At 50.4% G+C, this 14,398-nt stretch overlaps 1 protein-coding gene across 6 annotated transcripts in view; it reads right to left on the reverse strand.

The window, feature by feature from the left end:
- Nucleotides 1-14,398, reverse strand: part of ECE2 (endothelin converting enzyme 2) — a 35,532-nt gene that overhangs the window by 1,300 nt on the left and 19,834 nt on the right. For 3 of the 6 annotated variants that reach the window (XM_004424639.3, XM_004424642.2, XM_004424641.2), the window contains 12 exons: nucleotides 10,808-10,996; nucleotides 9,971-10,113; nucleotides 9,475-9,589; nucleotides 7,963-8,073; nucleotides 6,958-7,056; nucleotides 6,784-6,861; nucleotides 6,133-6,236; nucleotides 5,829-5,939; nucleotides 5,636-5,703; nucleotides 5,264-5,454; nucleotides 5,050-5,145; nucleotides 930-4,321 (listed from right to left, as the gene is read on the reverse strand). In XM_004424639.3, the coding sequence (XP_004424696.1) occupies nucleotides 4,145-4,321; nucleotides 5,050-5,145; nucleotides 5,264-5,454; nucleotides 5,636-5,703; nucleotides 5,829-5,939; nucleotides 6,133-6,236; nucleotides 6,784-6,861; nucleotides 6,958-7,056; nucleotides 7,963-8,073; nucleotides 9,475-9,589; nucleotides 9,971-10,113; nucleotides 10,808-10,996 (1,482 nt within the window). In that variant the 3' untranslated portion in view covers nucleotides 930-4,144. Of the gene's footprint in view, nucleotides 1-929; nucleotides 4,322-4,663; nucleotides 5,146-5,263; nucleotides 5,455-5,635; nucleotides 5,704-5,828; nucleotides 5,940-6,132; nucleotides 6,237-6,783; nucleotides 6,862-6,957; nucleotides 7,057-7,962; nucleotides 8,074-9,474; nucleotides 9,590-9,970; nucleotides 10,114-10,807; nucleotides 10,997-14,398 lie in introns of those variants that run through there. The other 3 variants (XM_014783138.2, XM_014783136.2, XM_087439919.1) reach the window with 2 other exon arrangements.

Below are 14,398 nucleotides of genomic sequence, written 5' to 3' on the forward strand. Positions count from 1 at the left end.
ACATAACACCAGAAGTGCTCCTGGCAGGACACAGCATTGTACTATTTCCACTGGGTTGCTACATTCTTCGTGTGATATTTTTCATAGTCAGATTGTACTGTGGCCCTTCTTACTGTTAATACCCAGGACCGACAGCAGATGTTACAATCCCCTCTATTTCATACCCGCTGCTACAACTTTCCTTCTCCAGACTCTCACCTTTCATTATGCCCCTTTCACCTACCCCCCTCTGATTATCCTAAACATTTCACCATTTCTGAACAGGCCCTGCCCCTTCAAGCTGATCAGCCTTTTCACATTGCTATTCCTTCTGTATGGAATGCCCTTCACTGTTTCAGCTAGGAAATTCCCCCATCCTTTGCACTCCAAGCTCAATATCATCTGTCTAGGAAGCCTTTCCTGTTCTGCCCTTCAAGTTATTCATTTCTTCCCTGTGCTCCTACCATGCTTGGTACCTACCTCTCCCTCCCTAGACTCTGAGCTCTTGGATGACAGGAACTGTGTCTTATTCATCTTTGTGCCCCTAGCACCCAAACTAATGCTTGGTTTCTGGTAGGCCTTGACAAATATTTGTTGAAAGAATGAATGAATGGCTTTGCATTCATCTTCAGGTCATCTTTGTGTATAATAATAGCCCACTGGGGGATCTCTTTGGAGCCCAGAGCTGTGCATTGGGAAACTACTAGGAGTCTCCATTTGTGAGTCATGATAGGTCTACTAAAACTGAACTTATTTTATGGATGATTCTCTCCAACTTGACATTTCCAGAGTGCTTCCAATTGTGAAATCATATTGTTTGGCATATGTTGCCTTATTGTGCATGGGAATTAGTCAAACTTCCCAATGGGACAGTGTAGGGTATGGCCCAGCATCTTACCAATAACTGCTCTCAAGTGTCCACCCAGGAGCACCATCTTTTGTTTCCCCTTCTGCCTGAACACACCAGAGCATATCACAGATGCATATTCATCAGCTTGGCAGGGCTGCTAAGGGTAAAGGTTGCATCTGTCACCTGATGTTCACCTTGCCTTGCCTCTGGAACCAAGCACCTGCAGAGTGCTCAACAAACAAGTGCTACCTGGCTTAATTTCAACTCAACATGTGCTTGGGCTTTCTGCAGCTGCCTGGTTGTCACATGTGCCTGGCCCAGGGGAGCTGGGTGGCATAGAAATGCACCTGCTGGTAATGGTCTCACTTGGAAGCGTGATAAAGCCCAGAAGACAGATGTCTATCTTGAGTCTAAGCTCTAGAAGACTAAATGGTGGTGCTTAAGAGCATCTGAGTTCCAAATCGGAGGATGTGAGTTCCAAACCTGACTTTAATACAATCTGTCTTAAAGTTAAAATTGGAAGTTATGTAATCTTTTTCCTTAGTTTCTCCACTTGTAAAATAGAGACAATGATAGAACATCCTTTTAAGTTGCTGTAGGAATTTAATGAGATGATGTTTTTAAAGTGCTCAGCAAAGGCTTAAGCAAAGAGGGACTTGGTAAATGAGAGCTGCTAATTATTATTATTATTATCATCATCATTATCCTTATCATTATTATTATTAGACACTTTGACCTTTTTGCAAATATGGAGTTTTAATGCCACAATGGCCAGCTGGTTAGCATCCTAAGCTGGTCTCTGAAATCAGGTGTCAAGGGAAGGGCAAGGCTTAATGCTGCCAAGCCTCTCTCCTCAGTCGTTATGCTCTCTGACATTATAAATTTCATCCTCTGTGCAACACCCAAACTTCACAAATCATTTCTTAATATTTCTTTGGGTTCTGGAATTTCCTAAGCGCATGAATTTTCTTCTTAAAACATTAAAGCTGATCTGGTCCTCAGAGATCATCTCATCCAATCCACTTATTTTACAGACTGCTAAGGATAATAAGACCTGAAGAGGGGCTGAGCCATGCCTAGTGTCACATAGCTAGGGGTGGCAGAGTGGAGCCAGAATCAGGTTTCCACATGTGATAGCCCTCCTCTTCCCAGTACACCTTGCTGTCCCTCCTGGAGTCATGCTCTCAGAAGCTCAAGCCACACTTTCCCTTGGTCTTAGAGCTCCCATGGCCACTTTGCTCCTCTCTGAGTAGCCAGCTGTTTCCTTCCCTTGGTGAGCAGCCAGCACTTCCCAGTAACTTGACAGGGGCCCACATACAGCTCTTTACGGGAACAGTCTGGTGCTGGGACAGGATCCAGACTGTGGGACACATGCTGGTGCCATCCCCCAGGGACCTGGGACCCCAGAAGCAGTCACTGCCAAAGCTTCACTCTTACCCTCCAAACTTAACAACCACCCCCCCACACACACAACTTACACCTTGGGGAACACTGAGTTTTCAAGAGAATTGAGACTGGACTGTTTCTCATCCTCTGGTTCTCATTTTACAATAAACTGAGGCTCATGGAGGTTAGGGAGCTGGCTGAAGCTCAGAGAGCTATCAGAGCTTCAATTTCAATCCAGGTCTCTTTGGCTGCAGTGAAGCGGTTAGGGTTAGACCTGTAAAATGGAAACCAGTGCACTTAAGAAGTATGTTGCTCTGAAGATTAGATGAGCTCCTGAAGGTGACAGTGCCAATAGAAGAAGAGTCACCTGAGGGAAGGAACTATCTTACTCATCTTGGCATCACCAGTGCCTGGCACATTGTTAGTAATCGATACACTTAAAAAAAAAATCTATGAATATATAAATTAATAAATGAATGAATAAAGAAATGAGCCACCTAACAGAGGTGACTGGAACATAAGAGGCATTCAGTAAAAGCTCCTTTTCCCTCTCTCACTCTGGAGGGCGGCAGCCATTTCTTCAGTCTCCATGCCTGGCACTTGGTAGGCCTCCATGAGTGTGTGTGGGTGGGATGAGTGACTCTCAGGAGCGCCGAGCCTTTGAGGCCATGCGGAAATGCATGTCTTTTCAGCCACAGCAGAGGCCCGTGCTCTGAGCTCCAGGGAGTGGCGTGCTACCTTGGCCAGGGCTTCCCTCCACTCAAGGGTAAGGCCACCCATCTTCCAAGCCAACCCTGGCCCAGTAGTTACCCAAACTCAGGGTTAGGCCCGGCTGCATGCACCAGTGGAGAGCAGTGGCAAATCCTTCAAGCTGTAGAACAGCTGGCGATGGGGACATAGCCACCACTAAGCAGAGGATGTACTCCGCCCAGCCAGACTTCAACTTCATTCCATTCCTCTATCCGGTCCTCTTAGAGCTTCAAATTTCAGTCCCCTGTGTCTAGTGAGTGAGTAAATGAGTGTCTAGAAGAGTGTTGGCATACAGTAGGTGCTCAATAAATATTGGTGGAATGATTAAATGAATAAATGAAAATAGGATTGAAGGAGGAGACAGGCTGACTGATGTGTGTCTGTTTATTGGCACAGGGTCCTACAGGGCCAAGACCACTCCCTCCCTACCCTCTTCCCTGTAAAAATAAACTCTGTCCTTCCCTCTCCCTGCTCTGCTTTCCTGCTTAGTCCAGGGAGGATGAGTCACCCCCTAAGACTTGCACCCCAGGACACAGGAATTAGCATCCCCTACACATACACACTTCCCCTCTGCCCAGGGAAACCAAGAGGCAGCAGGAAGGCTTGGAAAGGCCCTCAGGCTTCCACTAAGAGCTGAGCACAGGTGGTCTGTCAGTGAGGGTTAGCAGCAGTGTTGGGAGCAGCAGTATGAGGAACATGGGGGTGGGGGTGGGGCAGCCCCTGAGGCTGGGGCTCAAAGGAGCCGAGTTCACTCCCAAGTGAGCACTGAACGAGCCTCGGGGAGAAGCATGGGAGGCACACCATCCAGGCCCTTAATGATCAGAGTGTGGCAGGCACAGCAGGCCCCATGGCCACCAAGCTGAATGAGCTTGGAACCAGAGGAGGTGGACTCCTTCCTGTGGGAGCTGGTCCCCCCCACCCAGGCCTCCTCCAGGCAGGGTGAACATGGAAGGATGTCACAGTGAATGGTGGGGGCTCTGCTGGAGGCAAGGGCACCCCCAAAGCAGAGGCACAATGTGGTGGTTGAGGAGGGACTGGGACTCATGTCACCTGTGGTGTGGAGGGGCTGGACCCAGCCCAGCTGGCATTTGACTTCTCCAAACCCCAGAGCAAACAGCCTTGCTGGGCCAGCTGTCCCAGACCCTGGCAACAGCCAGCCATTTCTCCCCCGACCCAGGTCTACCACACCTCACACAGCTGCCCTGGGTTCATAGGGGAGCCGACAGGGCAGCCGAAGTGCCGCAGGAAGTCACGGGAGTTGGAGAGAGTGCCCAGCACACGGAAGCGGGCAGGGCTGTGGGGATCAGTCACCAGCCCCTCGTGAGAGCTCTCGGGTGTACGGACCGAGCACCACACCTGCAGGCCAGGACAGACATGGGGACATATGGTGTCTAGTGTGGGCAGGGCCGCAGACTTGGCTGCAGTAGATCCATCCCAGGGACACAAACCACCACTGCTCCAGCCCCTCAGCTCAGGAAGCCTCAGGGACACAGGAGGGGCTCAGCCAGCATCTCAGCCCCAACCCCTTGCTATTAGCACCAAGGGACGGGAATGCACCCTCCCTCCCGAATTCCCTGAAGGCCTTTCAAAGCTGCCCTGGAAGGGAGTTGCCCAGGATAGACACATCTGAGGGGAAGAAGCCCAGCCCTCAGAGGCTGCCTGTTGTAGGGCAAAGTACCTAAAGGAGACCCTGCCTGAGTCACACTTTGCCACTTACTTTATTCCTGGGTAGCCCTGGACGAGCCACTTTGTCTCCGAGCTTTAGTCTCCTCCTCCACAGCCACCTCACAGGAACATCATGAGGAACAATCCTGCTCCCCACCCTTTGCCCCTCAAGCAGGGCAGCCCTGCCCTCTGAGATCTGCAAAATCCTCCTGAAGAGTTCTCCCTCCTCAGGCCTCCTCACATGCTTTTGTGGGCCCCAGCCAAGAGGCTCGGGGCATGAGGCCTTCCCAGACCACCTTCCAAATCCCATCTTTGGCCCCATCGCCCAGTCCATTTCCTACATGCCCCAAGACTTCTAATGACATGCCCAGGGGGGAGTGGGAGAGGGGCAGACCCCGGGCCTCCCAGGAGAGCAATACCTGGGCGAATCCCACAAAGAAGAGCTGGTGGTTGGTGAGCCCCACAGCTGGCAGCCGCTGCTCCTCCCCATGCTTTCTCAGCCACGCTTTGTAAGCCTGGGGTCGGGCACAGGGGCAGCAAGTCCGTCCGGGCCTGCCCACCACCTCCACCCAGCACCCTTCCTCCCCAGGGCGGGTGGGTCTTAGCCACCAGACAGCTAGCTGGGCCACTCACGTTGTAGGCAGCCTTTAGCCCCCCATTGTCGGCGATGTTCTCGCCCAGTGTCTGGCGGCCGTTGAGCTTCTCGCCATTGACTTGGTACTGGCTGTACTGCTCCTCCATGCAGGCCGTGTGATTCCGGAAGGCTGCTAGTGACTCATTCTGCCACCACGGCCGCAGGTTCCCTTCCTTGTCATACTCGCGCCCTGAGGAGAACTAACCTTTGCACCCCACGGAGACCAGAGCTCAACCCTTGGGGGCAGAAGCGCCCCCATCAGCCCTAGTCCACAGACTCCAGAGTCCCTGGGGCCTGCTCCCAACATCCCAAGGCCCTGCGGGAGCCACTGGGAATTCTTGGCTAGAGGGGACAACTCCATGAGCCTCTACCTTGGTCATCAAAGGCATGTGTCAACTCGTGGCCCATCACCACACCGATGCCACCAAAGTTCAGGGCCCTGGTAGGTGAGGAATACTGAGTGAGGACATGGTGAGGGGACTTCTAGATCCCACCTCCAGCTCTGCTCCCAGCTCACCCGCAGGCCCAGGCCCCAGCACCCAGCCCCTCCTGCCTCAGACACACTTGGGGTGGTTGCGGGCGTAGAAGGGGGCCTGCAGGATGCCGGCAGGGAAGACAATTTCATTCTTGGTTGGAAGGTAGTAGGCATTCACTGTCTGGGGGGTCATGCTCCACCTAGGGGAGGGAGAGGGAGAGGCTGAGGCTCCTGACTCTCCTGATGCTCCTCCCAGCCCAGCAGCCCTGACCTACCTCTTGCAAAGACCATGTGCCTCTGGTTTGGGATCAGTCTTGCCATTCCCATCCCCCAGCCCTGGAAATCTCCCCCACCTCTCCTGCTGCCCCAAGTGTCTGTGGCCCCCACACTCACTGGTCCCGGCTGGGAGGCTTGCGGAGCTGGTCAGCCATCACTTTAGCAGAGAAGTTGTACAAATTCAACATATTCTGGAAGAAGGAATCTTCAGAGACTTCATACTATGGGAATGGCAGAAGGTAGGAAGCAAACAAGAGAACATGTTGGAGAGGATAATAGTCCCAGTTTGGCTACTAATTAGCACCTCTCTGAGCCTCAGTTTCCTCAACTGTAAAATGGGAGTAAAATACCTAGTATATAATAATTGCCAACATTTAAAGAACACTTATGTTGCAGGTGCTTTATTTTTTTACACATTGCCTCCTTTTATTCTCACAACAACCCTATGAGGTAGGTACTAATAGGACCCCCATATAGCCCCAGAGAGGCTATATGTCCAAGGTTACACAGTTAGGTAGGGGTAGAAACAGGATTTACTCAGGTTTGATTGCAAATCCCTGCCTGTTAACACTGCATTCTACTGCTGTCTGGTCTGCAGCCTGGCACAGAGCCAGCACTTGAGCAATGTCAGTTGCCTACACTTGCCTCCAAGGAACCAACAAGCACCTCCTCCCCTCCCAGGGCTTGAGCCCCGATTACAGAGCCCAGAGAATAGTGCCCCCCCAGGGGTGTCGCTGAAGTTCAGTCCTGGTGAGCAGAGGTACTCACCCCATCATAAACATCATCCAGCTCTTTGGGCTCCAGGATAAAGTCTGGGAAACCAATCATGTCATAGATGGCTTCTGCCTGAAAAGACCAGATGAAGGGTTTCCCTCCCCAGGCTCCCAAAAAATCCTGCCATGCCCACCTCAAGATGGCGCCCCAACCCTGGCCACGGCTTACTTTCTCCTTGGCTGCTTGGCGGGTCTTCTCATCCATCCAAACCAGCTGTCCCAGGGCATCCTCAAAGGAGGTCCGGATCTCGCTGATCATCCCCTCTGCCTGGGAGGGAGGAGGCACAAGTCGGCCTCCCACTCGTATTAATGCATCCTTTCTCCCCGTCCACCCTAGTGCCCCATCCCTGTCCTTGCAGGGGAGCGTGTGGGAGTGCCCAGACTCCTGAAATAAGGCTGAGCATCTGAGGAGGATGAGAAGGAAACATGATTTGTGAAGGTACTGGGATTCTGGTTGGATTTTTTCTAATTAATCAAAATTTTAGTTGACAATAAGTTAACTGAATTCATTTACTAAATTATAATTTAGTATAGCGCAGATTTTTATCTGATTATGAAAGGAAGGCATTAATAGCAGAAAATTTGGAAAATTGAGAAGAGTTGAAAAGAAAATAGACCACTTATAATCCCATCACTCAGAGATAACTCCTTTTAACATTTTGATTTCCTATTTCTAGTGTCTTTCCCTGCCTGGATATACATACAGAATATGGAATTATGTTGTGCAACATATATTTATTTTGCAACCTACTTTTTTTTCATTTAACAATCATCGGTTTTAAGGCTGCCTCATAATCCATCTTAACCATAATTTATTTTTCCAATCCTCTATGATTGGACATTTAAGCTGTTTCATTTTCCCCTATTATAAACAATACTGCCATAAACATCCTTGTAGCTAATACTTTAAGCACATTCATTATCATCTCCTAATAAATAAATATTATTTTTCTAATTATATAGGTAACACAAACTCATTGCAGAAAATCTGGAAAATATAGAAAACTTTAAAGGACAAAAAGAATCCCTCATAATCCCACCACCCAAAGTAATCATTGTTAATTTGTCGATGAATTTCTTTCCAGTTTTTTTTCCCCCCATATGTACACACAAATATGAACAGTGAATTTTAACTAAAACATGGGGTAGTGTTGGAAGGATCTTGAAGACTCACAATTTCCTTGCTTTGCCGGTCAAACGTGGCCTTCACGAAGAGGGAGCCCAAAGCGAAGCCAAGGGCGTCATCCGTATTGGAAATGCAGGTCTGCCACCTTGGCGTGCAGGACTGTAAGGGACAAAGAGCCAGGCCTCCCAGAGAGAGCTCTGTCCTCCAGTCTGAGGGCCTTTCTCTGTCTCTGGGGCCAGGCCTTCTCAGCTCTGGACCATGGAGGCCTGGATTTGGGGTGCCATTTCTCCCTCAGACTCCAGGGAAAATGAAGGGCAATATCACAAAGTATGTCAACCCCAGCAGTGAAACCTCAGGAGGAACTTGTGTGCCGCCCACTCTATTCTCAGCCCTCTCCTCCTCTGTAGTTTCTAAGAGGCCCACTGAGGTCCAGCTATTTGCTCAGCTCCACTTCTCAGTCTTATATCCAGACAGTCCCCCATGCCAGAAACCTGGGAGTCACCAGCTTCTTCCATCTCCTACCCCACATTCAATCTATGACCAGTTTCTACTAACTACTTCTTAATCATCTCCCGTCCACTCCATTGCCACTTCCCTGCCCTACAACACTGTCATCTCTTGCCTGAAGACTGCAGTGGCCTCCTAACTAGACACTCTGACTCCATTCTCATCCCCCTCCCCTGCCATTCCCCTCCATCTTCCATTTAGCTGCCAGAAGGATGACCTAATACATAAATCTAACTGGCTTACTCCTCTGTTTAAAACCATCCCTTGGTTCCCCATCCCTGAAAAAAAATCAAGGCCCGACTTCTTAACCCAGCATTCAGATCCCTTCATGGACTGCCCCAGGCCCACCTTACCACCCTCAGCCTGTCAGTTGCCCTGTTCTCAAGCTCATACCAGAACACAAGCAAACCCACCATGCTCTGAGGAGGATGGGAATTCTGGCCTCTGGGAATTTGCACATCCTGTTCCTTCTGCCTGGAGTGCCTTTCTCCCTTGCATTCTTGGTGAACTCATTCTTCAAATGTCACCTCTTCAGAGAAGCCTTTCCTAAAGCCCCTCATCCCCCCAGGTAGAATGTGCTGTCCTCACCTCTGTCCTATAGCACAAAGAAGGTCTTTCACTCAATATGAGCACTTATCACCCCAAAATACAATATGTTTGTTTACACGTCCACTTCCCCCACTTAACAGGGCATCTTAAAACTAAGAACTGCATTTATTCATCTTCTTCTTCACCATCACCATCAAAGCTGAGTACCTATACATACCATGCACTGGGTAGATGCTTCACTTATGTTAACTCAGTTAGTCCTTATGACAACCCTGCAAGATATTCCTGTTTTACAGACCAGGAAAAGAGAGTCAAAGAGGCTGGGGGACATGCCCAGGGTCCCATAGGCTAAAAGATGGAGAAGTTGGGATTGGAACCCAAGTCAGCTTGACTCCTAATCCTGGGCTCCATACTAAGCCCAGAGGCAAATGGTCCTGACACAGAGTAGGTGTGAAGCATTAGCTAGACTGGATCAGAAGATGGGGGCAGAATCAGAAAGCCCACCTTCTTGGTGCCATAGAGGGTCTCCAGCAACTTCTCTTGTGCAGATTCAAAGCGGCGGTCCAGGCTCGAGGTTGTCTTCTGCACCAGGTTCCAGATCAGGTAATTGTTCAGGACACTGGCATCCAGACCAGAACATAAGGCAAGGGCATGGGGTACCATTTCCACCCCAAACCACCTCCACCAATGTGCAGGCAGCAGGAGTCCCAAGAGGCATATGTGGGACCTGTCCCAGAATCCCTCTCTCTCACCCTGGAACCACACACCTGCCTGTGGAAGTCAGGTTGGAGCAAGGTGTGGGACTGGAGATCACAAGTGGGCCCCTGAAGCCCTGGCCTAGGGGAACAGCCCACAGATATTCGGTTTGGTGTTTGGAAGGTCCAGGGTCTTGTCAAATGCTGCTCTGTGTCTGGCTGTGCCAGTCCCCGAGGCCTGGTCCCTGCCTGGGACCTGCACAGAACCCTGAGGCCCACCCCCCACAGGTTAGGCTCCCCCTGACCTTGGTTCCGTGCGGTTGATGAGCTCTGAGACCTGCTGCAAATAATCCGTCCCATACACCACCACAGGCTCAGAATCACCCAGCTCCAGCGGTGATAGCAAGAAAGACAGGAACTCCAGCCAGTCTATCAAGGGCGCCAGGGCCTACAAACAAAAACATCTCAAATCTCCCTGCCTGCCTGTGTGCCTTCCAGCAGACCCCTCCTCCATTGAGATGCTGGAGCCTGGGAGCCCTTCCTATTGCCATGGCAACGGCTATCAGCTGCTTAGTGGCCCCTTCCTGCAATAAACCCTTTTCCAGGCCGGAGTGCTCTACAACCTGGGAGCCCAATCACTTATACAAGGAAAACCATTGTGTGTGATATTCAGCTGGGGCACAGATATTCAAATATTTTCAAAACAGTTGATAAGATACCACTACACTGACACCACCTAGGGTCCCTATATACCTGGCCTCTCCCCTAGAACTCCCCTTACTCAACTTCTCCATAATCCAACAACTAAAGGGTCAATGCCTGGCACAGTAAGGGTGCTCCAGGAGGTGCTTCCGTATCTCTTCTGATTGTTTTGTGGACATCTTGTACAAGTTGTTATAGATTTCTAGCATAATCCCTCTATGCATCCCCAGGCACATGAAAGGAACCAAGGGATGGCCCAGTGAGAGGTGGCCTAAAATGGACACTTTGTTTCCAGCATAGCAACAGTGCAGCTGAAAAGCTCAGAACAGCATGGAAATGAGGAAAGGATTGGCTGCCTCAGGAAGATGGCATGAAGGGAAGCTGGACGGTCTGTGCCAGGGCTGGCCCCTCCCACTGTCTCTATTCTCCGCCTGCCCCACCTGCAGCTCCCCGATGCTCATCTTGTGATAGATCTTCTCCTCGTCCCGCCGCTGGTCCTGGGGCACTGTGATGTTGGCCAGTTCTGTCTCCAGCTCCAGCACCTGCCGCATCTGCTCCCGTGTGGAGGCTGGCCGTCCGCCCAGCAGCATTCCCAGCTCCTCCATATAGTCCAGGTAGGCGGTAAGCACCTGTCAAGGCCCCAAGTCATCCTCAGAGCCCAGCAACAAGTCCTGCCCAAGGCTGAGAGGCTGTTCTGGACAACACCTCTGCTCACCATCTCTTCTGCAGACCCTCCTCATAGGAGCTTTCTTGGATGACCCTGTTTCATTTCTGACATACTGCTTATCACTGTCTGCTAGCATCTTGTTTATTTACTTGTGCACTTGTTTATCATCTATTTCCCCAAGGAGAAGATAAGTTCCAAGAGAGCACTGTTCCAAGTTACAGCAGCTTATTCACCACTGTATCCCTAGGGCCTGGAATGGGGCCTAGCATAGAATGGGTGCCCTGTAAATATCTGTCCAGTGGATGGACCTGCTTCCCATACTGCTCTGCCTTCTCCTTTCCCATCAGTGACCACATGCCTTCATTTAACATCTGAGTGGACCCCGTGGGGAATTTGGTCCACAGTAGCTTCAATTCCCCTGTATCTCCTATCCTGCCAGGCCTGAAACTTGCTGATTTCTCTGCTCTCCTCTGCTCTCCAACGGGGAGAAAAGCACACAAAAGAAATATTTAGTGACCACATGTATAGGACTCTCTACTGGGGCTGTACATCAAATGTGTCTTTTTCCCCCTCACAGCAACTCCATAAAGTGGGCGTTGGTCCCATTTTACAGATGAGGAAACAAGCTTGGGAGGTTCCATGACTTGACTCCTACCACAAACTAGCAGATGGCAGAGTTCGAATGTGGCCCAAGCCTGATGACTCCAGGGCCACGGCCCCAGCACTAACTGAGCCCAGTACACTCACGTTGCCTCAGCCCCTGCTGGCAGGCGAGCTACATGAGGGCAGAGGCTGTTTGCTCTGTTCTCCACTGTAGTCTCAGGCTCTAGCACAGCATCTGGCACACAGTAGGTGCTCAGTAAATATTTGTTGAATGAAGGGATGAAAACCTGCAGACAGACCCTCAGCGCTGCTGAGCCGACTCCCTGTGGCCCTCCTCCCAGCGACCACTCCTCACTCTCACCCTGAAGCCCCACCCTGGGTTCCCTTAATTGCCAAAGGCCATCTCCTCTTCCATTCTACTGAGTTTAGATCCCTTCATATCCATTCTCTGTACTTGGCAATTTCTCCTTTTTCCCACCTCTCCTCTTCCTGGATGCTGGCATCTGAGGAAGAAGTCTGAGTCCCAGTCCCAGTCATCCCAGCTCCTACGGGGATGGTTGGCTCAACCAGTGATCTTGCCCCCGACCGCCATTCACTTACCCCTTTCTTTCCCTACCTCCTTACCTTCAGCTTAAAGTGTACTTTTGAGACCTTCCTGAACTCTGCTTTACTCCTAAGTTTTTATCTTATTGGAACGTTTTGCTCTGGAGCTTCCCCTAGATGCTGGCACAGGAGACGTCCTGCCCAAGACAACCAGTGACATGGTGAGGGCCGAATCAAGGCTTTCTGCTGCCCTTTCCCAAGTGTTGGACCAGGCAGTTCTCTCCTGCATTCTTGAAATTCTCTCCTCCCCTGACTCAGGTGATGTTAAAACCACACATCTGTTCAAATCCCTCCCCACTTTTGAGTTTCCATTTCTTTGGAGATAAATGCTAACCTCGACCCACAAGGTTCATGCATAATATGAGTCTACACACCTGTCCAGAAGGACTTGGCCCATTCTCCCCTCCTGGTTCCTTCTCTGGTCTGTCAATGGGCCATACTCTGTCCCACCTCAGAGCCTTTGCATAAGCTCTTCCCTTTGCCTGAACCCTCTCCCTTCACAGCAGCCTACCCTCACCCTAGGACTCAGCCGGTCCCTGTTATGCTCACTCTCGGAACGCCATACTTCTCCTCTATGACGGTCCCAGAGACTGTGCACAGGATCACTGTGCACTGAGCCATTTCACATCTTCTCCCCCACTAAGAGGGCAATGTCTTGTTCACCATGTGCCTGGGGGCAGGTCTGGCTGAGGAATGCTCAGGAAGTGTTTGAGAGTGAATGAAAGAAGGAAAAGTGACTCTCCTGGTTGTCTCACTCCACAGCAGTCTCCTTCGCTGGCTCTCTTTCTCCCACTGCCCTTAAAATTCAAGGATCTCCTTCTTTCCCTTCTCTATTCTTCCCCTTTCTCTCATCTCTCTGAAGCCTTCGTCTAGGTTTCTAAGGAGATGCCCCTCAAGCCCTCAGCTACCTCCAGGCTCCTCTTCTCTCTAGGACTCTCCCCAGCTTTTCCAGCAGCCTGCTGACGTTTCCATACAGATGGTGCCCAGGTACCACAAACTCACACATCTAAAATGAGTGGCTCCCACTCCGAGGGTCTGCCACATGCAGGAGCATAAGCTCACATCCTCCCCACCACCAAGCACCAAATTAGGTAGATGCTATGATCCCCATTTTACAGATGAAGAAACCACCTCAGAAAGCTTAACCAACTTGCACCAAGCTGCAGAGCTGAGATTGAAATCAAGGTCTGATTCCTAAGTCTGCCCTTTTCCTGTGACATCACGCTGTCTCCTCTTCCCCAATGTGTCCTAAGCTGGTTCTTCCTACAGACATGCCTGATTCTCTAAGGACCCCTCCATTCTACCATCATTCAGGCTTTCAGACTCAACTCTCTTTACCTCTTCCTCCTCCCACTCCTCTCTTCTAACATCCAGTCGCCAATAATTCACGATTCTTACTTGATTATGTCTCTTGCATCTTCCCCTTCCTAACATTCCCTCTGCCACTTCCCCATTTGGGTCCTCACAGACTCAGAGCTTGGAGTACTGCAGAGACTCTTGACTGATCTCCGGGCTCCCTCTCTTGCATTTACTTTTCATACCCAGCCAAACTGGCTTCCCAAAGCACTGCTCATGGGGTCACTCCCTCCCTGCTTGGGAGCATGCAATGGCTCTCTGAGGCCTACACAAAAAAATCCTCAGTGTTGCATTCCAGGTCCCCTCCATAACTAGTCCCTACCTGCCTTTCCAGCCTCTCATCTGCTTTGAGCTCTATATTTTGCCAAACTGGACCCCTTCCCATGGTCCAAACACACCTTAGCCTTTCCTTCTTCAACACTTTTGTTTAAACTCTTCTCTGCCCTCACTCACTCCTAGATGCCCTACAGGGCTGGCTCAAATGCAATCTCATTAGGAAACCTTCTCCAGCTACCTGAGTCTCTCCTGAGTCCTAGAGACCCTCTTTTGAGCCTTCCTCTCAGCTATCTAGGTCCATAAAACCACCTACACTGAATGCTTCCTGTGACAATGGCTCTGAAATGTACATCTCAGAATTCCTCCACTGCACCTGGCACACAGTAGGTGCCTATAAAATGTTTTCCTGGAAGAATAAGAGGAAGGAAAGAAGAGAAGACGGAAAGGGAAAGGAAGGAACGAAAGAAGGGAGCAAAGTAATGAAAAGAAGGAGGGAAGGAGGGAGGGAGGAAGGCAGAAAGAAGGA

The sequence above is a fragment of the Ceratotherium simum genome, chromosome 15, assembly GCF_057802395.1.
Source record: "Ceratotherium simum simum isolate JZ-2026a chromosome 15, ASM5780239v1, whole genome shotgun sequence".
Lineage (NCBI taxonomy): Eukaryota > Metazoa > Chordata > Mammalia > Perissodactyla > Rhinocerotidae > Ceratotherium > Ceratotherium simum.